Source organism: Ochotona curzoniae, unplaced genomic scaffold, assembly GCF_017591425.1.
Source record: "Ochotona curzoniae isolate NIBS_2020 unplaced genomic scaffold, NIBS_Ocur_1.0 scaffold_3835, whole genome shotgun sequence".
NCBI lineage: Eukaryota > Metazoa > Chordata > Mammalia > Lagomorpha > Ochotonidae > Ochotona > Ochotona curzoniae.
In genome coordinates, this window is record NW_024467114.1 from 17,834,790 (window position 1) to 17,860,961 (window position 26,172).

General features: G+C 45.8%; 1 protein-coding gene across 5 annotated transcripts in view; it reads right to left on the reverse strand.

The window, feature by feature from the left end:
• The window catches only part of CDK13 (cyclin dependent kinase 13), an 86,026-nt gene extending 74,640 nt beyond the window's left edge, over window positions 1–11,386 (reverse strand). For 2 of the 5 annotated variants that reach the window (XM_040964898.1, XM_040964895.1), the window contains exons 1-2: window positions 11,177–11,386; window positions 9,561–11,024 (exon numbers count right to left, since the gene is read on the reverse strand). In XM_040964898.1, coding sequence (XP_040820832.1) covers window positions 9,561–10,780 — 1,220 coding nt within the window. In that variant the 5' untranslated portion in view covers window positions 10,781–11,024; window positions 11,177–11,386. The other 3 variants (XM_040964897.1, XM_040964894.1, XM_040964896.1) reach the window with 2 other exon arrangements.
• Window positions 11,387–26,172: the final 14,786 nt, after the last annotated feature.

The following is a 26,172-nucleotide window of genomic DNA, read 5'->3' on the forward strand; positions in this document are numbered from 1 at the left end:
CTTGCAGCAGCAGGAGATGAGCTGATCCAAACCTGGGGAGCCAGGAGCTTTTTCTGGGTCTCCCATGTGGGTGCCGGTGCCCAAGACTTAGAGCCATCCTCGGCTGATTACCCAGAGAGCTGGCTCACAAGTGAAACAGGGCCAGGCATGAGGTCTCAATGACTAAATCTCTACTTTGCATGCACCGGGATCCCATCTGGATGCCAGTTCATGTCCTGGATGCCTCACCATCGAGCTTCCTGCTTGTGGCCCAGAAAAGCAGTAGAGCAGGACCCAAAGCCTTGGGACCCTGTACCTGGGAGACCCAGAGGAAGCTCCTAGCTCCTAGTTTCAGATGGGCTCAACTCTGGCTACTGAGACCTCTTGAAGAGTGAGTCAGGGAATGCAAAAAACGGAGACTCTAAGGTGGGCTATGACAGCCAGTGGACTCTAGAGAGATTTCTTTGTGCTTAGAGTGGCAAAATCTACAGTAATGTTGAACTCTAAACCACTTAAGCAGGACTCTGGGAGCACACCACACAGTGGGGACCCTAAAATGGTTGGGAGGCTGGGTGTGGCCTTTCCCCTTATCTCTCCCCTCCCCCAGACACAGAAAGGGAAAAAGAGAATGTGAAAATAATGGTCTCACCCACTTTCCTCTAACCCTTGACCCTTTGTACCCTAATCAAATATGTAAAAATTATCAAAAATAAATTTATACAATTTAAAAAATTAATTTAAAAAACTTTTTCTCTGTCCCTCCTTCTCTTTGTAAATCTGATCTGCCTTTCTAATACAATAAATAAAATCTAAAGAAAAATAAAATAAGTAGAACAGCCAGGGCTGAACTAATGCACATGTGGGATGCCAGTGCCGCAGACAGAGGATCAGGCCACTGTGACTTCCATCCTGCCTTTCAAAAAGAAAATAAATAAATCTTAAAAAAAAAAAAAAAACACAATATTCAAAAACTCCTAGGGCTGAAGAGACCTGAAATGGATACTCTTAGTGCTGCGAAATGTAAACTGGTAAGTTTTCTGAAAGGCAATTTGACAGCTTATTAAAATCAATCATAAAGGTATGTACCATATTTGATTCATGAATTTTACAGCTGTAAAATCCAATCTAGAGGAAATAATGGGATAAATGAATGCACAGAAAAAATGTGAGCTACACACACACAGCAAAAATAAAACAAGAATTCATCAAAGTGTAAATAATTATTCTAACCTTAAATAACAATATTAAGAACTAATAGGGCCCGGCGCGGTGGCGCAAGTGGTTAAGGTCCTCGCCTTGCACGCCCCGGGATCCCATATGGGCGCCGGTTCTAATCCCAGCAGCCCCGCTTCCCTTCCAGCTCCCTGCCTGTGGCCTGGGAAAGCAGTCGAGGACGGCCCAAAGCTTTGGGCCCCTGCACCCACGTGGGAGACCCAGAAGAGGCTCCTGGCTTCGGATCGGCATAGCATCGACCATTGCGCTCACTTGGGGAGTGAATCATCGGACGGAAGATCTTCCTCTCTGTCTCTCCTCTCTGTATATCTGCCTTTCCAATAAAAAAATAATAAAAATAAATCTTTAAAATAAAAAAAAGAACTAATAAAAAGAATAGATTGAGGTACAGAGTATGAAATAGAATAGTAATATATGTCCATTAATGTAAAACCATATCTCCCCTGGTATATATTCACGAAGAAATCCAGAAGAATATTCATCAAAAATGTCAAGAGTGATTATCATGGATTAGATTTAGGGAAATTTTAATCTCACACTTCTCTGTACTACCAGAAAATTTCTATGTACCTATCAGAAAAAAAAAATGATTCTGAGAGGGGAAATCATTTATGTAATGTTAGAGAAGCAGAGTTACTAGAATCTCAATGAAATATCCTAGTGAAAGTGCTCCCTTGCAACTGAAAACGCATCAACAGCCCGAGGGAGGGGGCCTGGCAGCCCATTTACCACTTTCAGTTCCTCTCACTACCCTTTTTATTTTCATTTTTATGTAAATTCCAGTTTTTAAGCGATATTTTAGCCTCTAATTTACATTCATTTCATTTTTTAAAATATATTAAAACTAGATTATCCCACAAATCAAATGTGCAGAAATACTAGGAAGAAGATCATTACAAACAAGTAGCATTTCAGATTCTACTTGGTGTTTTGCTTCTAACAATCATTTCAAAGTATACAATTTCCATACAGGAAACAATGGCAGCCTAAATCAAAATAACAATTCACACCCCCCCAAAAAAGGGATACTCAGGAAATAAGGGAAATGACTAAAAATATCTTAAATGAATAAATATTGAGCAACATTCACTTTTGCCTTTCAGCTCACTTTTCAGAAAATAGCTGAAATTTTTCAGAGCTCAGAAATAAAACCTCCACAGGCACTCTGCTCAGAAAATTTCTCCCATAAAGACTAACTTAAGGGCCAAATGCAGTATGCTAATGGCCAGAGTCCTCGCCTTGCATGCGCCAGGATCCCATGTGCACGTTGGTTCATGTCCCAGCTGCTCAACTTCCCATCTGGCTCCCTGCTTCTGGCCTAGGAAAGCAGGCGAGGATGAGACAAGGCTTTGGGACCCTGCATCCACTTGAGAGACCCAGAAGAACCTGCTGGCCCATGGCTTCAGATTGGTTCAACTCTGACTGCTCCAGCCACTTGGGAAGTGAACCAGTGGATGGAAGATCTTTCGCTGTCTCTCCTCTGTAAATCTGCCTTTCCAATTAAAATAAATAAATCTTGAAAAAAGAAAAAGAAAAGAAACTAGATGAAGGAAGGTTCCTAAATTCCCACATTATAAACCAAAGCGATTACTTTTTCAATCCTAGATTTTGTATAAGCCATACTGTCAAATATAGAAACACAATGATTGGAGCTGGTGAAGTGTCATAGCAGGCTACCGCCTGCAAACACCAATATTCCATGTGGGTACCAATTCAATTCCCCATGGCTTCACTCACAATCTAGTTCTCTGCTAAAGTATCTGGAAGGGCAACAGAACATGATGTTCCAAATGCTTGGGTTCCTGAACCCATGTGGGAAACCCCAAAAAAGCTCTGAGTCCTGGTTTCAGCCTGGCCCAGCCCTGGACAACTGTGGCCATTTTAGAAGTAAACCAACATTTGAAAGATCTCTCTTCCTCTCTTTCAAATAAGTAATATCTTAAAATACACACACACATATACAACTGCTATCAAAGACAGCCAGCCAACCAGTTAAAATATTAAATAAAACAATTTAAAGCTCTTTTAACCAAAGGTTAAGGTAAAGCATTGCAAAAACACAAGAAAGGGCCCGGTGCAATAACCTAGTGGCTAAAGGTCTTGCCTTGCACACACCAGGATCCCATATGGGTGCAGGTTCATGTCCTGGCAGCCTCGCTTTCCACAGCTCCCTTCAAGGGAAAGCAGTAAGGACAGCCCAAAGCCTTGGACCCTGCACCCACGTGGGAGACCCAGAAGCAGCTCGGGGTTCCTGGCTTCATATCAGCTCCTGGCTTTAGACCAGTTCTAGCCGTTGTGGCCGCTTGGAAAGTGAGCCAGCGTACAAAAGATCTTCCTCTCTTTGTCTCTTTCTCTCTGTAAATCTGCCTTTCCAATAAAAATAAATAAATCTTTAGAAAACAAAATAAAACAAAAACACAGGAAAACAGATCCACTTCTAGCAGACCAATGAAAAAAGGTTTAGGTTTCTAAGTGGTAAGATTTGAGTTGGGTTTTGAATACAAAGCTGGAGGCAAAGGAGAAAAACAGTTCTCTTCTGACCATTTTGAGGCAAAAAAAAAAAAAATGGCAAATGTGAAAAACACAAGTAAGCATAAGCACCTTGAAAAACAGTTCTATAAGAATGGGACCAAATCATAACAGCTGTTAGCTGACAACGCATTAGAATGTACAGATGGAAAATTATATAATGAAATTGATATGATCCCACCAAGATTTTGAGAAAACTCTCCCAGAAAAACAAGAAACAGGGAAAGAAAAAAAATGCTAATGGTAACATTAACTCTAGCCCACTAGAAGTGACAACCTGAACCAAGGTGCTGGAAATGGAAAGAAGAGAATAAATATTAGTGTTAGAGGAAAAAAACGTGACGGAGATCCACCAGACGGAAATGCAGGATCTCCAGTCAGAGAAAGCACAAACTGCAGGCTATCTTCTAAGAATGAGAGACACGAGGATTCCTTTTCCAACACGCTCAAGAGAAACTTCCACTCTCCTCTGAGAACCCACATTTTTTCTAGCAGCCTATGTTTATTGAGCACATGTCAAAACTGCAGCCATTTTATCAGTAGCATTTTATGAGAATTGTCTTTAGGAGTATTACTATGGAATATTTCATTTCATATATTTTTGAATAAAAATTTTAATGACAAATATCTGCAACAGGTATTTCAAGCAATAATTAAATGCACCAATAAGTCACCTTTTTTTATATCTAAGGTCCATCTTAAGATTTTCAGCTCTTGAAACCATTAAGCATAGAAGACCTCTGCTGGTTTTTTTTTTTTAAGTTACTTTTTTTTTAATTGAAAAGGTAGATTTAGAGAGAAAAGGAGAGACAAAGAGAAAGATTTTCTGTCTGCTGGTTCACTCCCCAAAGTGGTCACAACAGCCAAAGCTGAGCCAATCCAAAGCCAGGCCCAGGAGCTTCTCCCAGATCTCTCAGGCAGGTACAGGGTTCCAAGGTTTTCAGCCATCCTCTATTGCTTTCCCAAGCCACAAGCAAGGGAGCTGGACACAAACCAGGGCCAATATGGCATCCTGGCACTTGCAAGGCAAGCATTCGGCCACTGAGCCATCACATCAGGTCCACTGCTGCTTCTTGGGGGGGTAAAATTCCACAGGTTTGGGGAAAGAACCAATTACATTATATAAAACAATTTATTGTACTGAGTGTAACTAATGTGACTTCAATGCTTCATTCAATGCATCCCACTGCAAAAAGACCTTCAATAACTACGTAGAACTAATGTCTTCAAGAAATGTTCTCAATCTTTGTAAAGATAGAAAAGACTTCCACAAGACTTAACCCTCCTCATGGCTGATAAAAACTAAATAAAGACAAATAACTGAAAAATGCTTTAGAAGAAACAGTTTGCAAAAATCCTTATAATGCTGAAAAATGATCAGGGAACAGAAATTAACACATGCAAATCTGAACAGAGTAAACATTTTAGGAAAACAGTTCATTTAGAAAAGTGGCGGGTAACTCTGAATGGCAGCTGCTGTTCAATACTGCACAATACTAGCACATGTGCTTGAAAACTGCTCTAGGGTTTGAGTCCTAGCTGGCTTCAGGACAGAAAAAAAAATCAGCTAACATTTTAGAGCTTCCAGTTCCTAACCCATCCTGGGAATGCTTCAAATTATCACACAGGTTTGGAGATAAATGTAAAGAATCTGTCTATGAACAGCACAGAGTAAACCACAACAACTCCCTTACCTAAATACCCCCAGTATTCAATAAGTCCACCATTTAATATAAGAAGTTGCATGACCTTCCATGTTCCACTATTCAAATAGCAAACAAAAATACAGTAAACACATTATAAGAAGACGATCAAAAGAAAAGAAATTAATGAGCAGAAGATTGAAGATTCAAGTGAAAGCAAAGCACAAGATGTCGGGAAGTCACTTGGAAGCAGAGGATTTTTCCAGGATGCAACATTAAAAAAAAGAAAAAAAAAAGAGAAAACCTCTTTACATCAGAGTTTCAATACTGTTTTGAATACTCATGCATTTCCTCAAAAACATCTACTGGCAACTTATAAACATGTAATTTGGGCCCTGCACAAAGGTTCAGTTGGCTAATCCTCTCCCTTCCAGTAATGGGATCCCACATGGATGACAGTTTGTGTCCCAGCTGCTCCACCTCCCATGCAGCTCCCTGCTTGTGGCCTGGGAAAGCAGTGGAGGACAACCCAAGGCCTTGGGACCCTGCACCTGTAAGGGCAACCGGAAAGAAGCTCCTGGGTTTGGACTGGCTCAGTTCTGGCTGTTGTGGACATTTGGGGAATGAATCAGCAGATGAAAGATTTTTCTGTCTCTCCTGTCTGTAAATCTGCCTTTCCAATATATAGATACATAAATGAATAAAGATTTATTCATAAACATGTAATTCAATATGAGCTACAAAGATCACACTACTATTATAGTGAAACATGACCTACATTACTTAAACAGACTATGCAATCCAGACCCTCAACAATATTTTGTATAGTTGGTAAACGCCAACATCCTTTCATTTACCTACTCAACAGCGATTCTGTAAAGAGTTTACTTTTGCCAGACACAGTGCAGAGCACTAGGAGGACTATGGTGGGCAAGCAAGCCAGCTGCCTTCAGGGAGCTTACCTTCCAAGAGTCTCTTTCATCACACAATACAATACTTACCATTAAATACTAAATTCTAAAAGGAAATAAAGCTTTTTGCATTAGGCCAGACAAGGGAATTCATTTAATTGTTCCCAAACAGTAATAATATATTTGCTACACTTAAAAAATCTTAAGGTTATCAATCAACTACTTCAATTAACTCAGGTTCCCAAATTTTAAGTTTGACATCTAACAAACTAGACAGAGGTGAAAAAAAAAAATCGCAAAACAATCCTTGGGAAAAATGAGATCCTGGTCTGAAGAAGATTCAGAGCATGATAATCATCCTTAACTTTTAAAGAGCTAGCACACAGCTTGTTCTGCACCATGTCCTGTAGCATTCCAAAGGGTTAAGCCTGGAGCAATGCACAGAGGATAATCGGAGGCAGATTTCTACTTCAGTATGATGCATTCTGCCTATGTCAGTTACTCCATAACTCCATCACCATATGTGTGTGTGTTGTGTGTGTATACATACATACACACACGGATATAAAAGATCAATTTTCACTTGACCTTTCAAAGAATAATTTCAAAAAATTTAGGAATCTGAATCTCTCGCAAGTGAAAAATAACCTAAATTCTCAAATTTAATAACGTGTTTCTACAGATGTATATTCAAGAACAGTCATTCATCAAGAGCAATGATTAAGACATTCTAAGGTGTCTTCCAATTTCAATTGCTTAGAAATATGAGCAGTCTGGCTTTACCTTCAGACCAGAGATGGTCTCGCCAAGAAATCGTTGAACCCACTAGGATAATAAGACACTGGACTTTATGCTTGGTAAATACTTCCAATGAAAGAACCTCAACAGAATTTGAACCGTGGTAACGCAGCAAGGTGGAGAAATCCACCTTGGGGAGAGGGTTCGGGGAGGGGTGGGGGGAATCCCAGTGCCCATAACACTGTGTCACATAATGCAATGCAAATAATAAAATAAACTTAAAAAGAAAAAAAAAACAAGAAATATGAGCAGTCCACAGAATAGCAAAAAATGATTCAGGAATAACGAATCTTTCAAAATGAGAGCTCTATCAAAACGACTGACTTCCTTCCCTGCAATACTCCAGTTCATACAACTGCATCTAACACATAAGTGCTGGGGCCCAGCGTATTGGCTCAGTGGCTAAATTCTCCTGTTGCAAGCACTGAGATCCCATATGGGCACTGCTTGGTATCCCAGCTGCTCCACTCCCCATCCAGCTCCCTGCTTGAGGCCTGGAAAGCAGTAGAGGACAACCCAAAGTCTTGGGACCCTGCACCCACATGGGAGATCCAGAAGAAACTGCTGGCTCCTAGTTTTGGATTAGTTCAGTTTCAGCCATTGTGACCACTTGAAGAGTGAACCAGTGGACTGAAAATCTTTGTCTCTCCTGTCTGTAAATCTGCCTTTCCAATAAAAATAAATCTTTAAATGATGTTCAATAAGTATTCACTAAATATAAGTAGTCCTGATCATACCTATCACTACTAGACATAGTACATGTATGTACATATACACGCATGTAATAGACATGTGTATACATACACACTCATGCATACATAATAGACATTGGCATTATGACCCAATAGATTAAGCTGCTGCTTGAGGTTTTCTACACCCCATTTCAAAGGGCCTGGTTCAAGTTCTGCCTACTGCACTTCCGATCCAGCTTCTTGCCCATGCACCCTGGGAGGCAGATGACGCCCCTGCTACACTCCTGGCTGCAGCCTGGCCCAGGTTCAGCTGTTGGAGCATTTGGGGAAAAAACAGAGGATGTTAAATCTCTCTCTCAATATCTCTCCCGTCCCACCTTGATCTCAACTCTGCTGCTCTACCCTTTCAGCTCACAAAAACAAACACTAAATAAGACATATACACTATTATATAATTAAAGACTTTGCTTAAACAGCCAACTAAAAAGTGATAAACACAATCCATACTCAAAACAAACTTAACCTAATCAGTCTGCGGAAGAAATTCAGCCACAAAGAGCTATTCAAAGATTAAACAATATAATTAGAAATAAAATATAAACTCACACAAGATTTAAATATTTAGCAGGTAAACCAGCACTTCGAATGCACTCAGACACAGTAAGAATGAAGAAATTTATACAGCTGTTCTGGTTTAAAGACAAACCCACAAATTTCATATCACATCTTCACAAACAGGTACTATGGGAGATCTGTTAACATTAGACACCTGCAATTTGGTGGGATTCAACATAGCCATTCCAAGTACTTAGCATCCATTTGGCATTACTGAAAACTAAAAACAAAGATAAGAAAGCAATCCAAAGGTCGCTGTTTAATTCCTAACACCTAGAGTTTGCAGACACTGGAAGGAGTGCAAAGACCCTCGAAATTCCCAAAAAATAGTTCCTAATTCACTTTGCTTAATGGGTAAGCATGCACCAACTCATCCAGAGTTTTGAGCAAAAGCTATTCTATAACAAAAGAGGTATAACAAAGACAAGTTTCACTCCGATTTCACAAGATTAAATCTTAAAAAAGATTTCTGAACAAAAAGATCCTGATATTTAAAAGGTCTAGCTAACTTTTTAAAGTAACCAATTACAGATTTACAGCACTGTAAAAATACACTAATCTCATTCACTTGTTTATACCAACCAGATTTATAATACGTCATTAGCACCAGGCATGATCACAATCAACAGGAAAACCACATGCTTGTCTTTTCTTTTTGGGAGGAGGTAACTTCTTAAACCTTTCAAATCAGTTAAAAAGGTATCCCACATAAGAATCTAGCAAAATTAGGTGTAGCTTCATTATCTTCGGAATTCAGAAAAGTCAGCCCCCACATAAGCTCATTTTATATGAAATGAACCAGAAAAGGTGCTATTCCCATCCCTGTATAACATACCAGATGAAGCAATTGCAATCCACAGCTAATTCGGACATCACTACCCCACTACACTGCAAGCTGCTAAGTTGCACCAACACCCCTCAGTCTCCAACAATGACACCTCTTTGCAAAACTCTGAACACTGAAACAAATCTCATCGTGCCCAGAAAAGCAAAGCGCGCCTGACATAAACCTGTTCATGCGTTCGTGCAACAAGTCTCAAACTTTGAACTCCTCCTTAGCAAGCCTGCCCGTCAGAAGCCCCGCTGCTTTGTCCCTGCCCCTGCAAGGTGCCGCTCGCCCTCCGCCCGCCCACGCCCACGGCCCCGGGGGCGGGACTCACCTGAGCACGGGGCTGTAGGGGCTGCGGGAGCGCCGCCAGCTGCTGCTGCTGTAGGGGCTGGGAGACACGTCTCCGCCCCGCTCGTACGAGCTGTGGCGGCTGTAGCTGGGGGAGCGGCGGCGGCTGTAGGGGCTCGGGGAGCGCGGCAGGCGCCGGGAGTAGGGGCTGCTGCCGCCCCCCGCCGGGCTGGGAGACTTGCGGCTCCGCAAGGCCCTGTGGGACACCGGGCTGTCGTCCCGTCCTCCCAGGGGGCTCAGGGAGCGCTGCCGCCGCCTGTAGGCCTTGGGCTCGGTCTTGTCCTCCCGGTAGGCCTTGGGCGGCTCCTTGTAGGCCGAGGGGGGCTCCTTGGACGACTTAGTCCGGCTCCGGTGGGCCTTGGGGTCCCGGTCCTTGCGGCTGCTGCCGCTGCTGGACGTGGCCGAGGCGCTCTTGCGCCGCCCGCCGCTGCTGCTGCTGCTGCCGCCGCTCTTGGCGGCCTCGGCCCGCTCCTCGCCTCCGTGGCCGTGGCCGTGGCGGCTGCGGGACTTGGAGGCCTCGCCGCCGCCGCCGCGCTGCCCGTCCCGCCGCCGGTGCTCGCGGTGGCGCTCCTTGCTGCGGCCGCTGCTGCTGCGACGGTCCCGCCGGGGCCTGCGCTCCGAGCCCTCCGCGCGCCGCTGGGTGCCGGACGAGGAGGCCGGACTCCCGCCGCTGCCGCCCGTTCCCCCGGCAGCCGTCGCCGCCGTTGCCGCGCTGGCGCCCCCCAGCAGCAGCCCCTGCTCGGACTGGGAGCTCACATCCTCGTACTCCACCAGCGGGGTCACACCCCCGCCGCTACTCGCGCCGCCGCCACCGCCGTCCTGCTGCGGCTGGGGCAACGAGAAGACCCGACGCTTCTCCGCCTCCTGCCCGGCGCGGGGCCCGCGGCGCCGCTTCTGCCGCCCTCCTGGGCGCCTCTTGCCTCTCGCCAGCCGCTTGACCTCCAGAGGGGGGCCCGGGCTGAAGCAAGAGGAGGAGGCCGCGGCGGCGGCGGCTGCGGCGGCGGCCGTGCCGGGAGCAGCCAGGAAGAGCAGAGGCGGCGGGGGCGGCGGCGGTTGCAGGAGCTGCGGCTGCAGGAGCGGCAACAGCAGCGGCGGCTGCTGAGGGGACAGGAATCGCCTCCGCTTGCGGCGTTCCTCCAACTTCTTCTCCGCCCAGCTCAGGCCCCCGCCTCCCCCCAGCGCCGTGTCCGAGCTGCTCGGCATCGCCTAGAGCCCGCCGCAGAGCGCGGCGCGGGTGCGGCCTCCTCCCGGCTCAGATCCTGGCCATCTTCCCCGCCGGAAACGGGAGCGGCGGCGGCGGCGGAGGGACACCGAGCACCAGGGCCGGCCGGGAGACGCGCCACGATAATCCGGGTCGGGACTCGGGTCCCTGGGTTCCAGGTCACACAAGTGGGGTACGCAGCGGCCTCCGGGGCCTCGGGGAGGAGCAGAAATCCGAGCGGCAGAGCTCCCGATCGCGATCGTCGTCCTATTCCCGGCAGCGAAAAAAATTTTTTAAAAAAAGAAAAAAATGGAGGAAAAAAAAAACCGCACACGCACACACACAGCCCAGAGGCGCGGGGCGCTGACCTGCGGGGGAGTCCGGAGTCCTCCAAGTGCCCCCGCGGCTGGGGGTGCGGCCTCGGCCGCGCTCTCGGCTCGGGCGGCGCAACGCGGAAGTACCACCTTCCCGGCCGCCTCACTCCATCGCGCCCTGACGTCGGGTGCGAGCCGAGGGGAGGGGAGTGGGCGACACAACAACACGCCTCCGCCGCCCGGCCGCCTCTCGGCGTCGACGTCGTCCTCCCGGAGCCGGCGGCGGCGGCGGCGGCGACACGCCACGGGCGCCTAGCCGAGCGGCCTGGGCCTGACAACAACTCCCGGCCTCGGGCCTCGCGCACTCGGCGGCCCGCGGGCACGGGCGGCGGGGCGGGGCGAGGCGGGGGCGACCGGGGCTGCGGCCGCCGGCCGGGGCGGCCAGTGTGCGGGGCGCTGGGCGGGGGGCTGTTTCCGGGGAGACGGGGGCGGGGGGCGTTTCGGAGCCGGCGACGGGAGCCACGGGCCGGGACTCGCTCCTGCCTTCGCCGCCGCCGCCGACACAGGCGACGGAGCTGCCCCCTGGCCTGCGCGCTCCCCCCTCCCCCTCCACGAGGAGGCTCCGGGTGTGCGCGGCCGGCCCCGGCTCGCTCCTCCCCTTCCCTCCCAGCCTCTCGTCGGGGAGGAGGGCGGGCGACGGGCCTCGCTGGTTGGGCCCTCACTTCCACGACCCCTCCCCCTCGCCCTCGCTCTCGGGGCTTCCGAGAGCCCCCGCCCCCCCCGGACGCCGGGCCGGGAGCGCGCACGCACGTCACGCTCCGGAGAGAGCCGAAGGTGAGTGGTGCTGGGGCCGAGGGGGGCGGGGAGGCAGGAGGGAAGAGAGGCGGGAACCAAGTTGCCGCGCACCGGCGTGCTCGCTCCTGCCGGGGTGGGGGGGAGGGAGAATGGACCGCGCGCGCCGGACGTGGCGTAAGGCCGAGAGCGCTCGGCTTCCGGTGAGGGTGGGACTCTGTGAGAAGAAGGGTTAAAGAAAGGAGACGCTCCGTGCGCCGCCCACAGCTGTCGCCGTCCGTGCCTGTTGCTTGCGTGTGGCGCGCAGGGCTGGCTCTCCGCAGACGCTGCAGCGTCTGCCTGTTGCGGAGAAGGTCACGGCGGGATCATCTCCGCGGAAGCCGAGACGAGGGGTGCTGGGGTGGCTTTCTAGATGGGGCAAGCACCAGCGATCCACCCAAGTGCGAGGGTCCAGCTCAGATGGACTCACAGCCTGGTGCGAGGGGAGAACACTCCACAATTTTGTCGGGGGAAAAAACCCACTTAAGGAAGAAGTGGATGGTCGAAAAAGACCCCTGAGAATTCCCAGGTTTAGCGAGGGCAGCCTCCCACTTTGATCTGCGTGTCTGTCTGCAGTTGCCCAGAATAACCAGAGTGACCTCATCTTGGCTTTGGCACGATTGTCCTTGCAGCGTTCAGGATAATTAGATTAGAACCTAAACGGCTTATTGGCTTTTCGTTTGGGAAGAAACGCTCAACTAACTGTGCAGCGGCTGCGTGGCCCTTACCAGGTTCTTTGCTCAGATCGTCAGTTGGTTACCCCAAGTGGGTGTCTGTCCATCATAAGTTAGCTTAAACAATTTGTCAGCTTGATCCTACTAAGATCTGACTTCACTGACAAAGGGAAGGAGAAAGCCAGGAGCCAAGCCATAGGTACTCTTTTATTTGTTTATTTATTTATATTGGAAAGTCAGACATACAGATAGGAGGAAAGACAGAGAGGAAGATCTTCCATCCAATGGTTCACTCCCCAAGCGACTGCAGTGAAGCTGAGCCAATCTGAAGCCAGGAGCCAGGAGCTCTTCCATGTCTCCCACGTGGGTGCAGGGTCCCAAGGCTGTCCTTGACTGCTTACAGGCAGGGAGCTGGATGGGAAGTGGGGCCGCCGGGATTAGAACCGGCACCCATATGGATCCCGGAGCATTCAAGGCAAGGACTTTAACCACTACACTATTGCGCCAGGCCCAGCCATAAGTAATCTTAAAGGCAAAGCATTTCCCAGGAAGGCAGGCATGAATGGGACACCAGAGCCGGTCGCCTGGGCAGGTGTGTACTAAAGGCATTGGGAAACCGAAAAGTAGGAGAGATTTCTGGTTCGTCATTATTGATGAGCCTATAGCTAATCCCCTACTGAGCACTAGTCACCAAGTGGCCTTCTCTAGTCATCTGCCCCATGACCGTTTGAAGCAACAAAACGGCAAAGTCAAAGGGTTATCTACAACCAGTCCCCTTTGAGAATCTCAATCCTCCATCTCATACTTGGGGAGAGAAATTGATTGATAATGTATGGAGAGTCCCCAATACAAATTGGCAAACAGGAGACATGTACTAAAATATTTTTAATGGAGTCTGCCACTCGTTTATTCAATGATTATATCTTGGGGATGGAATGAAACATTTTGAATTTTCACAAGATGCTTTGAAATAGCTAAATAATAAAACTCAAACTACAAAAAAAAAAATGGCAGTGACCTTTAAATTAGAAACTATCTATTCGCCCACGTATAAAGAGATTTGAAATTGCCGTTTTCTGAGTCAAAGCATTCCATACCAGCTCTTCCTAAGTTGTGGTCTGATACTAAGATCCTTCCCATAGGTTTGAACATAGGAAGACACAATTTATATTTTGCACTTGTATTGTCTCACAATTGTGTGATGGAATTTTCCAGAGGCCACGCCATGATGACATCACTGTGATGGTTAATGGAACGTGTCCTTTATGACTTCATAGCTTTTCTAGAATATGCCATTATAATAGACCTCTGCAATCTGTAAACATCTGGAGTATCTGTGTATGTCAGTGAACTATTTTCCAAATGGCCAGTAGGTGCACCTTCTCTCCTAGTGTTACAAAATCACATGGAAACGATTCTTTAAAAGTACAAGACAGGCCGCTTGCATGCAGCGAGTACCGAAAGTTCTTTGCAGACGAGCGATGTGATCATTGGTTCCGGCCAGTTAAGTATAAGTGGATGTTGAATAAAGCTTTGGAAAATGATTTTTAAACTGCAAGATCAGTTTGGCTGTCCCATGCTTTTTGTCCTTCACCCTTTTCTTTATAGCTAGAATTCAGAAGTAACTTAAGTTGGAGCACCCGTTCCCATGAAAGAGCAGGCTCTGGCTAAGGATGGCTGGGTGAGGAGAAGTTAGGCGGGCGTGCCTCCTGGGCCATTATGGGTTCATCAGACCAACCTTGGACTGAAAAAGAAATAAGAAGCTGTAATATTTAAAAAACCATTTGCTTTTCCAATTTTATAACAGCGAAACTAAATTCCTGAATATTAGAATATAACTCCATGTCCACATCGTGTTTCCGTGGGGATTATTATTAATGATACTCCTTCCTGCGCATCTTTAATACAAGCGCAGACTCTCACCCACACAGTGTGGTACAGGCACCTCCAGTAGGTCAGAAATAATGCTGACATTAGAAAATGAGTTCCCATTCCTGTCATGACTAGATTATAAAGAGTAGTTCACAGAAATATAATCTCAAAGGACTGCTTTGTTGGAATAAATATTTTGTAAATATCTAATTTTACAAGCATGTTTGTGTATAGACCTGTTTTGTGGAGTAGTGGGTTAAACTGCCGCATACAACTCCCACTTCCCCTATATTTGCTGGTTTGAGTCCTGGCTGTTCCGCTTGCCATCCAGCTCCCTACTCATGTTCCTAGGAAAGCAGTGGATGAAGGCCCAAGTGGTCCCCATGTGTACAGGGCAGAGCCACAATAAGCTCTGTCCTGACTGCGGCATGGCCCCTCCCTGGTCATTGCTGCCGTTTGGGGAGTGAGTTATCAGATGGAAGTTTGCTTGCTCTCTCGTTCTCTTGCTCGCTCTCTCTGCTTTTCCTGTCACTGAATGTTTTCCTAAATGTCTCTCTGATTCTTCTTCTCTGTAACTCTGCCTTTCAAATGAATAAATTTTTTTAAATGTATACTTTTAGGAGATAAATAGGAAGATCTGAAAGTTTCAACTTACAGAGCAAGTATACTTGAAGTAACTAATTATACCAGAAAAAGTGTAAATGAATCTGAACAATTCATCTTGATTTTTAAACTTCTTGTAAGAGTCATTAGCATCTTAAATACACTGTGATACAAGCTCACAGGAAATAATTTCTGCCAGAACTTTAAAACCAACATTTCTTTTTTACTTTTTCTTATTTTGCTTTATAGTATGTTTCAATGAAAATATAAGAATCAACGTTTAAGGATTGACTCAACCTCACATTTGTGATCAGTTGATTTTCATAAAATTGACAAGAAATTGCCTTGGGGAAAATGATGTTTTCAACAACTGGTGCTGAGGAAATACACCTACAAAACAGTGAAGCCAGACTCCGCCGCCCCCCTTCCACCTTCACACCGTAAGAGAAAATTAAAATAGATCAGAGGCCTAAATGTAACAGCTAAAACTGCAAAATGCTAACATTTATTCATAGGAATAAGTTTTGCAACCTTGGGTTACCAAAATAAAGGCATACATGATAAAAGGAAAAAAATTGAAGTTCAACAAAATTAAATCATTTTTGTGGTTGATACGACACCATCAAGGAAGTAAAAAACCTATAAATATTTTTAAAGTTTTTTTTAAATTGAAAAAGTGAATTTACAGAGGGTAAGAGAGACAGAAAAATCTTCCATCCCTGGTTCATTTGCCAAAGTTGTTGCAGTGGCTAGAGCTGGGGTGATCTGAAGCCAGGAGCTTCTTCCAGGTCTCATGTGTGGATGCAGGGTCCCAAGGCTCTGGGCTATCCTCTACTGCTTTCCCAGGCCATAAGCAGGGAGCTGGATGGGAAGTGGAGCCGCTGGGACAGGGACCAGTGCTCATATGGGATCCTGAAGCTTACAAGGCGAGGATTTAGCCACTAGGCTACTGCACCGGGCACAAGCCCATAAATATTTGCAAATTATGCATCTGATACAAGGTACTTACATCCAGAATATATAAAGAATTTCTACAGCTCAATAATGAAAAGATTAACCCAATTTAAAACTGACTGAAAGCAAATACAAGATGAGTTTTAGAGATCAAAATAATGACTGTATATAAGAATTCTGTACTACATTGAAATTTCCTCAGGGTAGATCTTAAAATGTTTCAAAGCAAAAACTGGTTTAAATGGTGTAATTGGCCTTTCCCCAGAGAAGACATGTAAATATACAAAAAGCAGATAAAAAGGGCTCAATTACAAAATTCAGATGGAAACCACAGTTAGATGCCATTTCAGACACACTAGGATGACTAATCAATGGACAATGTGATCCGGGGAGTAGAAGAATTGGAATGTTTGCCTTCCTGATGTGCACGTAAAAATGACACCACATCTTTGGAAAGCTACCGATTCCTTAGTGTTACACCTGGAATTGCCACATGAATCAGCAGTTCCCCCTCCAGGCAGATGCCCACAGCGTACGAAAACCCCGGTTCAAGTGACATACTCACCAATGTTTATAGCGTCTTAGTTCATAGTAGGCAAAGTCAAAACTCAGATGCCCGGTAACTGATGCGTAAACAATACGACACACATACAGTGGAGTATTGTTCAACGGTGGAAAGGGATGCGTTCCTGATACATGGTCTGCTAAGTGAAAGCAGACTTGGTTTCTGTCTTTTAATCATCACATTTTAAGTGCAGTCAGTAATTATTTCCACTTAACAGTCAAGAAAAGGAAAGCTCAGACACTAAATTGATAAGTCATATACTCTACAATGTGAAACTGAAATTTTAACCCCGAAACATAGTGTGAATGCAAATAAAGATGCTATTAAAAGAGGGTTTCTTTATCTTCCTTTATCATGTCCTCAGTAGCCATGTAACAATTCCTAATTTTCTGTCTTTGTGCGTGGACTTCTTTCCAGCACCCTGGGAACAGTTGAAACTTTTCTGTAGAAATCAAAAGATTTACAAATTAAACCCTTGGGGTCACTCCTTGGGACGTCCACGTCCCCCAGCAGTGCTGCTTCGAGTCCCAGTGGTTCCACCTGCAGTCCATTTGCTGAGAAGGCTCCCCGGGAAGCGGTGTGTGACCGCTCTGGTGCTGGGGCATCCTTCCACCCTCGTAGAGGATCGAGTCCTGGGCTTCTGTCTTCAGCCTGGCACAGCAACCAAGACACTGTGCTGGGAGCCAGCAGAGCATATCAGAATGTCTAGATTTAAGTTCAAGTTCTCCCAGTTTCTTCCTAATGCATGCCCTGGGAGGAAGCAGGCAATGGCTAAAGTACTTAGGTGCCTGTCGCCCATGCGCATGGGAGACCAAGGTTAAATTCCTGACTGCAGGTGTCAGCCTGGCCCAGTCCTGGTTGGCATTTGGTGAGTGAACCAGTGGATGGAAGATTTCTGTCTGCCTATGAATAAATAAATGCTTTTAAATTAATCAAAGGGAAATGTATGTTTTTAATTGTATAATTAATATAGTTCAGAAGAAAATTTTTTGACACTTTAAACCCAAATGTATATTTTAGCTTAATACTTTTTTTTTCCAATCTATTCAAAAGAGCTCCCCCAAAACCTACAACAGTTGGACTGGGCCAACCCAAAGCCAGTGGGTGGAATACTGTCTCCATCTCTAACATGGATGGCACAGATTCAGCTACGTGAGCCATCGACTGCTGCCAGCATCTGCATAAGCAGGAAGCTGGAGTGAGGAGCCAGAACTGGGTCTCAAGCCCAGATGCTGCAGTGTGGGACCCGGGCTTCTCCACCAGATCTCTAACCACCAAGCCTAACACCTGTCCCTGCCAATCGTAACACCCTGTTAGTTCCACACATCAGTGATTGTCAAGTGCCGAACGAACAGAGATTTTTTTGACTCCCACTCCTGTGTTCTTTTTTTTTTTTAAAGGTTTATTTTTATTATTTTTTATTGGAAAGGCGGATATACAGAGAGGAGAGAGAGGAAGATCTTCCATCCGATGATTCACTCCCCAAGTGAGCCGCAACGGGCCGATACTATGCCGATCCGAAGCCAGGAGCCTCTTCCGGGTCTCCCACGCGGGTGCAGGGTCCCAAAGCTTTGGGCCGTCCTCAACTGCTTTCCCAGGCCACAGGCAGGGAGCTGGAAGGGAAGCGGGGCTGCCGGGATTAGAACCGGCGCCCATATGGGATCCCGGGCGTGCAAGGCGAGGACCTTTAACCACTTGCGCCACCGCGCCGGGCCCCCACTCCTGTGTTCTTAAACCTTTTATTTCTTTATACAATTCCCTCAGGCACCGGGCTGCTGCAGATGGACTCCTCTGCTTAAAACTCCTCTGTGTGCCCAGAGTCTCATAGGAGAAAATGTTAACACCTTCATATGATACTGCATAATCAGAGGCTACTTGTAGTTGCAGACTCCATTTAGATGTCGCTTATAGGTTTGTCCGGTACCCTACCACCACTACCATTGTTAAGTTTGGATTAAATGCTTCTCCTTCATGTTTCTGATTAATAGTATACTCCTCCATCATGCAGATATTATCATCTCCTTCCTCATCTGTATCTTCCAATAGACTACAAATTCTGAGATTGTAAGGACAACATCTGATTACCATCTGTTCTTACCATCACTGTGTTTAATTTTTTTTTTTTTTTTAGAATGAGAGACACAAAGATAATGCTTATGCTGGTCCACTCCCTAAATGCCCACACAGACTGGGGCTGGATCAGGGCCAGGAACCAGAAACTCAGTCCAGCTCGCCCATGTGGGTGGCAGGAACCCAATTACTTGAGCCATCACCATTACCTCCCAGGGTTTGTATTAGCAAACGCTGGAATCATGAGCTGAACTGGGACACAAACCCAGGCCAACTGGAATGATGAGAGGATGGTTACCACTAGGCCAAATGTACCAGCCTAGCCACCATCACTGTGTTTTGTTTTATTTTCAATGGAAAGATTTATTTTCAATGGAAAGCCAAATATACAGAGGGAAGGATAAACAAAAAGAAAGATCTTCCATCCACTGGTTTATTTCCCAAGTGGTCGCAATGGCTGGAGCTGAGCAGATCCAAAGCCAAGAGAACAAAACTAACGGACAAATCACCCAGCCAAACAATGACAGTAAATATCTGGACAAATGGGGACTCTAAGGTCAACTGTGTCAGCCAATGCACATGGAAGGGGTTCCTAATGCATGTATCGGTGAGATTGACAGCATTTCAGAACTATCACATCCACCTGGGCAGAATCCTCAAAGTGTGTACCACATTGTGACCCTGGGTTGATACTGGATGGCCATTCCCCATCCTTGAGTACTGGAATGGTATGGCTTCTCCCCTTATCTAACTCCTTCCCCCAGAAATGCAAAGAAGAAATAGAAAGTTTGGAAGCAATGACAACACCCACTTCTCCCTAGCCTTAGACCCCTCCCACTTTGATCAACTATGTAAACATCACCTAAAATAATTTTTAAAAAGGAGTATAAAAATGTATTTTCAATAGAAGGCCAAATATACAGAGAGAAGAAGAAACAAAGATCTCACATCTGCTGGTTTACTCCCCAAGTGGCCGCAGTGGCTAGAGCTGAGCTGATGCAAAGCCAGGAGCCAGGAGCTTCCTCCAAGTATCCCATGCGGGTGCAGGGTTCTCCACTGCTTTCCCAGGCCACAAGCAAGTAGCTGGGTGGGAAGTGGAGCAGCCAGGATATGAACCGGTGCCCATAAGGGATGCTGCCACATGCAAGATGAGGATTTAGCCATTAGGCTACTGCAACAAGCCTACCACCACCACTCTTAAGCTTCCAATAATGCATGGTACATGCTTAATGAGTATTGGGAGAACTAATGAATGTATTGATCCTATTGCTGATTCGTCATTTGAGATACCTTTTTGGAAAGTAACGGCTACACTAGCAGTCCAGTGGAACAGAAATTGTCAGGGCAGCAAGCGTTGACAGAACGCTCTAATGCCAGGCTTAGCAAATAGAGATCCAAGTGGGTTGTAAGATTGTACCAGAAATGTTAGGGAAGGATACAGACACCTTTGTTGTATGCTGCTGCTGCTGCTGCTGCTGCTGCTGCTGCTGCCTTTTGGAAATTCTGTGCCCTTGGAGACATAATATCGTGATTTCTTTGTCATTGTGTCACTGGGTCAAAAGTCGGGTTCCAGAAAAATGACCACTGGCTAAGCTGAAATTCATGTACCCATCCCAGATGGCTGCAGGTAGGAAACATCAGGATGTGGCTTCACCGTGGCAGAGTAGGAAGAAGGACATGCCTCTCACCAAGCCATGGCTCCCTCCAGCAGGAGAGGGCTGGACACTGTGCAGCTAAAACAGCCCAGCTGTCCATTGCAGCTGTCTAGAACTAAAGCAAAATATGTGTTCCCACCCAGTCCTTAGGTTAGGGACTATGTGTGTATTTAAAGCCTCAAAAAATTATCCAAATATTTTGAGACTCTAAAAATTATCAAAAATAATTTTTAAAGTACATGATTTCAGTGTTCTGCTTTTAAAGATACTTTTTTTTAACAGATTTATTTTTATTATTTTTTTTATTGGAAAGGCAGATATACAGAGAGGAGAGACAAAGAGGAAGATCTTCCATCCGATGATTCACTCCCCAAGTGAGCGCAACGGTCGATACTATGCCGATCCGAAGCCAGGAGCCTCTTCCGGGTCTCCCACGCGGGTGCAGGGGCCCAAAGCTTTGGGCCGTCCTCGACTGCTTTCCCGGGCCACAGGCAGGGAAGGGAAGGGAAGCGGGGCTGCCAGGATAGAACCGGCACCCATATGGGATCCCGGGCGTGCAAGGCGAGGACCTTAACCACTTGCGCCACCGCACCAGGCCCTAAAGATGCTTTTAAGGAAATAGAGTTTTCATTCTGCCACCAAGAGGAATGCTCAATAATTCAGATATGGATATGCTACAAGTTTGACTTGATGAAGTACTTGCTTAAGGGCAGAAAATGACAGAACAGACATTTTTAAAGATTTACTCTTTATTTATTTCAAACACAAAGTTGCATTTGGAGAATGTTCCATTATTGGTTCACTCTCCAAATGGCCACAAGAGCCCAAGCCAGACCTGGCCAAAGCCAGAAGCTGCAAACATCATCTGGTTCTCACATATGGGTGCAGGTACACAAATACGTGGGTCATCTTCTGCTACTTTCCCAAGTACATGTGTGGGGAGCTTGATCAGAAACAGAGCAACCAGTTCTCACATGGGTGCTACATGAGATGCGACCATCACTTCAGAGTCTTAGCCTGCAGTGCCACAATGCTGGCCCCAAGAATAGATATTTAAAATACAACTGAAGGAGCCAGGACAGTGGCTCAACAGGATAACCCTGCACCTGCAGTGCCAGCGTCCCATTTGGGTGCTGGTTCATGTCTCACCTGCTCTACTTCGTGCCCAGCTCTGGCCATTGCAGCTACTTGAGGAGTGAACCAGCAGATAGAATAACTTTCCATGGTTTGAGTCCCACATGCACCTGCAATTCTAGCTTCCTGTGAATCCACATCTTGGGACGTAGCAAATGATAGGTTAAACACTTGGGTTCCTGAAACCACACGGGACGCTTGGATGGAGTTCTTGGCTCCTGACATCACATTAGCCCAGCCCCAGATGGTACAGGCATTTGATAGTGCCTATCTATCTCTGTCTTTCAAATAAAAGGAAGAAACTTTAAGAAAAAAAAAAAAACCTACTACAAACATGCATGTATTTACCATTACACAATTATACAGAATTGTTTCACTGCCCTAACAACAAAAACCTCTTTGGTTCCCATATTCAGCACTCTCCTACCTCCTTCAAACTCAGGACAACCAAGGGTCTTTCTACCATTGCTATAGTTTATCATTTCCAAAGCATCAAATACTGCAATGAAAATGTACTTAATCTTTTCAGTGAGGCCTCTTTCATTTTGTGGAATATGTTTAATATTCATCCATGTGGCTGGATAGCTCATTTCTTCTTACTACAGACAATCCCATTGTGTGAAGTGCAACAGTCTGTGTCTGCTTTCCTCTGCTCAGGGATGTCTCGGTAGCGGCAGTTTTTGGTGTTTGTGCATCACCGCTATAAGCGCTTCTATTCCGATTTTCTTGTACGAATAACTTTTCGAGTCAGTTGAGTAATTTCTATACCTAGAAGTATGGTTTTCTGAATCATATGGTAAGATCAATTAGACCATTTTTAGCTTTGTAAGAAGCTGCCAATCTGTTGTCCAAGGTGCCTGTACCATTTTCCATCCCCACTAGCAATGAAAAGTCCTAATTTCCGCATCTTCACCAGCAGTCGATACTGTCACTTCTCTTAATTTTTTAGGTTCTCACGGGTGTGTGCTGCATGGGTCTCTATTGTTTTGCGACTCCCATGGGATAAATGCTATCAAACATTTCTTCACATGTTTATTTGTCATCTGCATCTTTGGAATGTTGCTGAGAGTTACATAGAGAAATTAAAATTAGAGACCTGATATTTTATGTCTAGTGGTTAATATTCCTGCACCCCATTTCAAAGTACCTAACTTTGATTCTCAGGTCTGGCTCCTGCCTGCAAATGACTCAAGAAACTAGGTTCCCAGCCAGCAGCATGACATGGTGGCTTAAACCACCGCCTGCGATACTGGTATACCTTGTGGGCACCAGCTGGAGTACCAGACGCTCCACTTTGTGGTTTTTTTTTTCTTTATTTATTATTATTATTAAAGATTTATTTTTTATTGGAAAATCAGATATACAGAGAGGAAGATCTTCTGTCCATTGAGTCATTCTCCAAGTAGCTGCAATGGCCAGAGCTGAGCCGATCCAAAGCCAGGAGCCAGGAGCTTCTTCTGGGTCTTCCATATGAGTGCAGGGTCCCAAGGCATTGGGCCATCCTCAACTGCTTTCCCAGACCACAAGCAGGGAGATGGATGGGAAGTGGGGCCACCGGGATTAGATCCACTGCCCATATGTGATCCTACCTGCTAGGCTACTGCACCGGACTCTCTTTTCCCATTTCTTAGCATACCATATAAAATAGCATGTCATGATTTTTTGAAGATGATGATTTTTCAAGCCTTAATTTCTAGGCTTGACTTGATTGCCTAGTGGCTAAATCCTTACCTTGCATGCCAGGATCCCATGTGGGCATCAGTTTGTGTTCCAGCCTCTCCACTTCCCAGCCAGCTCCCTGCTTGTGACCTGGGAAAACAGTCAAGGATGGGCCAAAGCTTTATGCACCCGTGTGGGAGACCCAGAAGAAGCTCCAGGCTCCTGGGTTTGGATCGGCTCAGCTTCAGCCATTGCAGCCACTTGGGGAGTGAACCAGTGGACGAAAGATCTTTCTCTCTGTCTCTCCTTTTCTCTGTAGATGTACCTTTCCAATAAAACTTGACGAATCTTTAAAAAAAAAAAGTTTTTAATTTCCAAATTCCTCTCTGGTTATAGCAGGAGAAATCTGTTGTATGAGGCTATTTGCAAAAATATTTTCATTGAGGGGCAAAAGTTGGATGTGGCAGTGCTACGTTGCTTGGGGCACCCCCATTCTGCATCCAAATGCCTGGCTTGAAGTTCTAGCTCAGCTTCCTATTTCAGGTTCCTGTTAGTGTGCACCCCAGGAGGCTTCAGGTTATGGCTCAAGTGCTTGGGTCCCCTGCCACACAAAGTGAAAAATGTGACCTGGATTCCAGGCTCCTGGTGCCAGGCTCACCCAGCTGCGGTTATGGGCGTGTGGAGGAGGGAAGCAAGACAGGGAAGATTCCGTCTCTGCTTCTCTCTCTCTCTCTCCTGTCTTCAAATTAAGCAAATACAAATTTACAACACATTTTCTAAAATATGAATTATTTTCTGCTCCTTTCCATTTTCTGATTTTCACAGGAAAGATAAATTTATGGTATCATCAAAAAAAACACTACTGTCTGGCCCGGCACAGCAGCCTAGCAGCTAAAGTCTCGCCTTGAACACACCAGGATCCCATATGGGCATTGGTTCTATCCCAGCAGCCCCACTTCCCATCTAGCTTCCTGTTTGTGGCCTGGGAAAACAGTCAAGGACAGCCCAAAGCCTTGGGACCCTGCACGCACGTGGGAGACCCAGAAGAAGCTCCTGGCTCCTGGTTTTAGATTGGCGCAGCTCTGTGCATTGTGGCCGCTTGGGGAGTGAATCAGCAGATGGAAGATCTTCCTGTCTCTCCTCCTCTCTGCATATCTGACTTTCCAATACAAATAATATAAATCTTAAAAAAAAATGTCATTTTTGCATTTTTAAAAGAGATTCAGTAATCCTATGAATAGCTCCAGTGCACTGAGAATCCTGCTGAAGACAGTCACAAACAGTAATTCATTTACTTCTCAAAACACTCCTGCAATGGTACCTATTTTTATCATCCCTATGTCACTGGTGTGAAAATAATATTCAAATAAATTATGCCGTTTTCTCAGCATCACACTGCTAGCAAGGAACAGAAGCTTCAGTGATATTTGTACATGTTGGAGAAAATCAAGGCCAAAAAGTAGGAATAATAGTCTAAAGAAGACCCAATCGTTTGTTTTTTACTTTTTCCATTTTTTTAATTATATTTTTGACAATCTTTACATAGTTAATTATGGTAAAAAGGTTCAAGGGCTACAGGAAAGTGGGTAAGACTATTATTTCCACATTCTTTCCATCATATATCTGAGGTAAAGAGGGTATTAAGAGAGAAGCCCCACCCAGTCTCCCACCCACCCCAGGTCCCAGCTGTGGGGCATGCTCCGAGGGTCTTGCTCAAATGGTTTTGATAGTTCACCAGTTATGAATTGCTGCCAGTCTCGCCGCTCCAAGCACGATGAGGTCGTTGAAGAATCCACTGATTGACATAGTCCATTTTGAGTCTCCGTTTGCCCAATATTTCACTGCCAACATATAGCTGAGGTGGTCGATTGACTTGTTCTGTCCTGTCTTTTCATGGTTAGGGTTCTGAGTCCGGCATTTCGTGGGGAGATTGCCAAAGAAACTTTGTCTGAAGTGTTCCCAGACCAGATTCTTGTGTGTACTAGCAGGTACAGGGCCTGGCCCCAACAGTTTTTTTTAAGATTTGTTTTTTTTTTTTAAGATTTATTTTTTTTTTATTGGAGAGGCAGATATACAGAGAGAAGGAGAAAAGGAGAGGAAGATCTTCCGTCTGATGATTCACTCCCCAAGTGACCGCAACAGCTGGAGCTGAGCCAATCCGAAGCCAGGAGCTACGCCTGCTCTCCCACGCGGGTGCAGGGTCCCAAGGCTTTGGGCCGTCCTCGACTGCTTTCCCAGGCCCAAGTAGGGAGCTGGCTGGAAAGCAGGGCCTCCAGGATTAGAATTGGCGCCCATATGGAATCCTGGCACATGCAAGGTGAGTATTTTAACCACTGTGCTATTGCGCCAGGCCCTTTTTTTACTTAAAAAATTTTTTTTAATTTTATCATACAATTCTGTATATTCTGGGATTCCCCTCCCTCAATTTTCACCCCCTGACTGATTTTTCCCACCAATAGTTTTTAAACATGTTTCACAGCTGATTGTGAAGTCAGTGAATGCCTTTTGAGATAAAGTGACATTTCCCTCCATTACTTCACAGAGACTGGGATGAATCCTTTTTTTTTTTTAATCAAGCCTTTTTATAAACAGCAATAATGACAAGGATGCGTTGAGTTCCCACTTCTCTGTGGACGCAGGCACTCTGGGTACAAGACTATGGTCCATAAACAGCCCCGTTGCCTCTGACAGCACCTGCTGGCCTCCTGGTGCAACACGTGTTCGAAATTGAGTTATACTGCCTTCCACTCTCCCACAAAGCAACAGTCCTTTTGTGAAAAAAAGAAAAAAGTTTTTCATGCTATTTGGAAGGGTGGAGAGAAAAGAGATTTTATCTGCTGGTTCGCTCCACAAATGTGGGTAACTGCTGAGGTCAGGCCAGGCCAAACCAACCCCTTGGGACTCCATCCTGGGCTCCCTCATGGGAATCAGGGACCCACATACTTGAGCCGTCTCCATCTACTGTCTCCCAGAGTACATGGCAGCAGAAAACTGAATCTGAGATGGAAGCCAGATCAGACAGTAAGGTTGATCAGAAACAAGTGGAATCAGAAACACGATCAG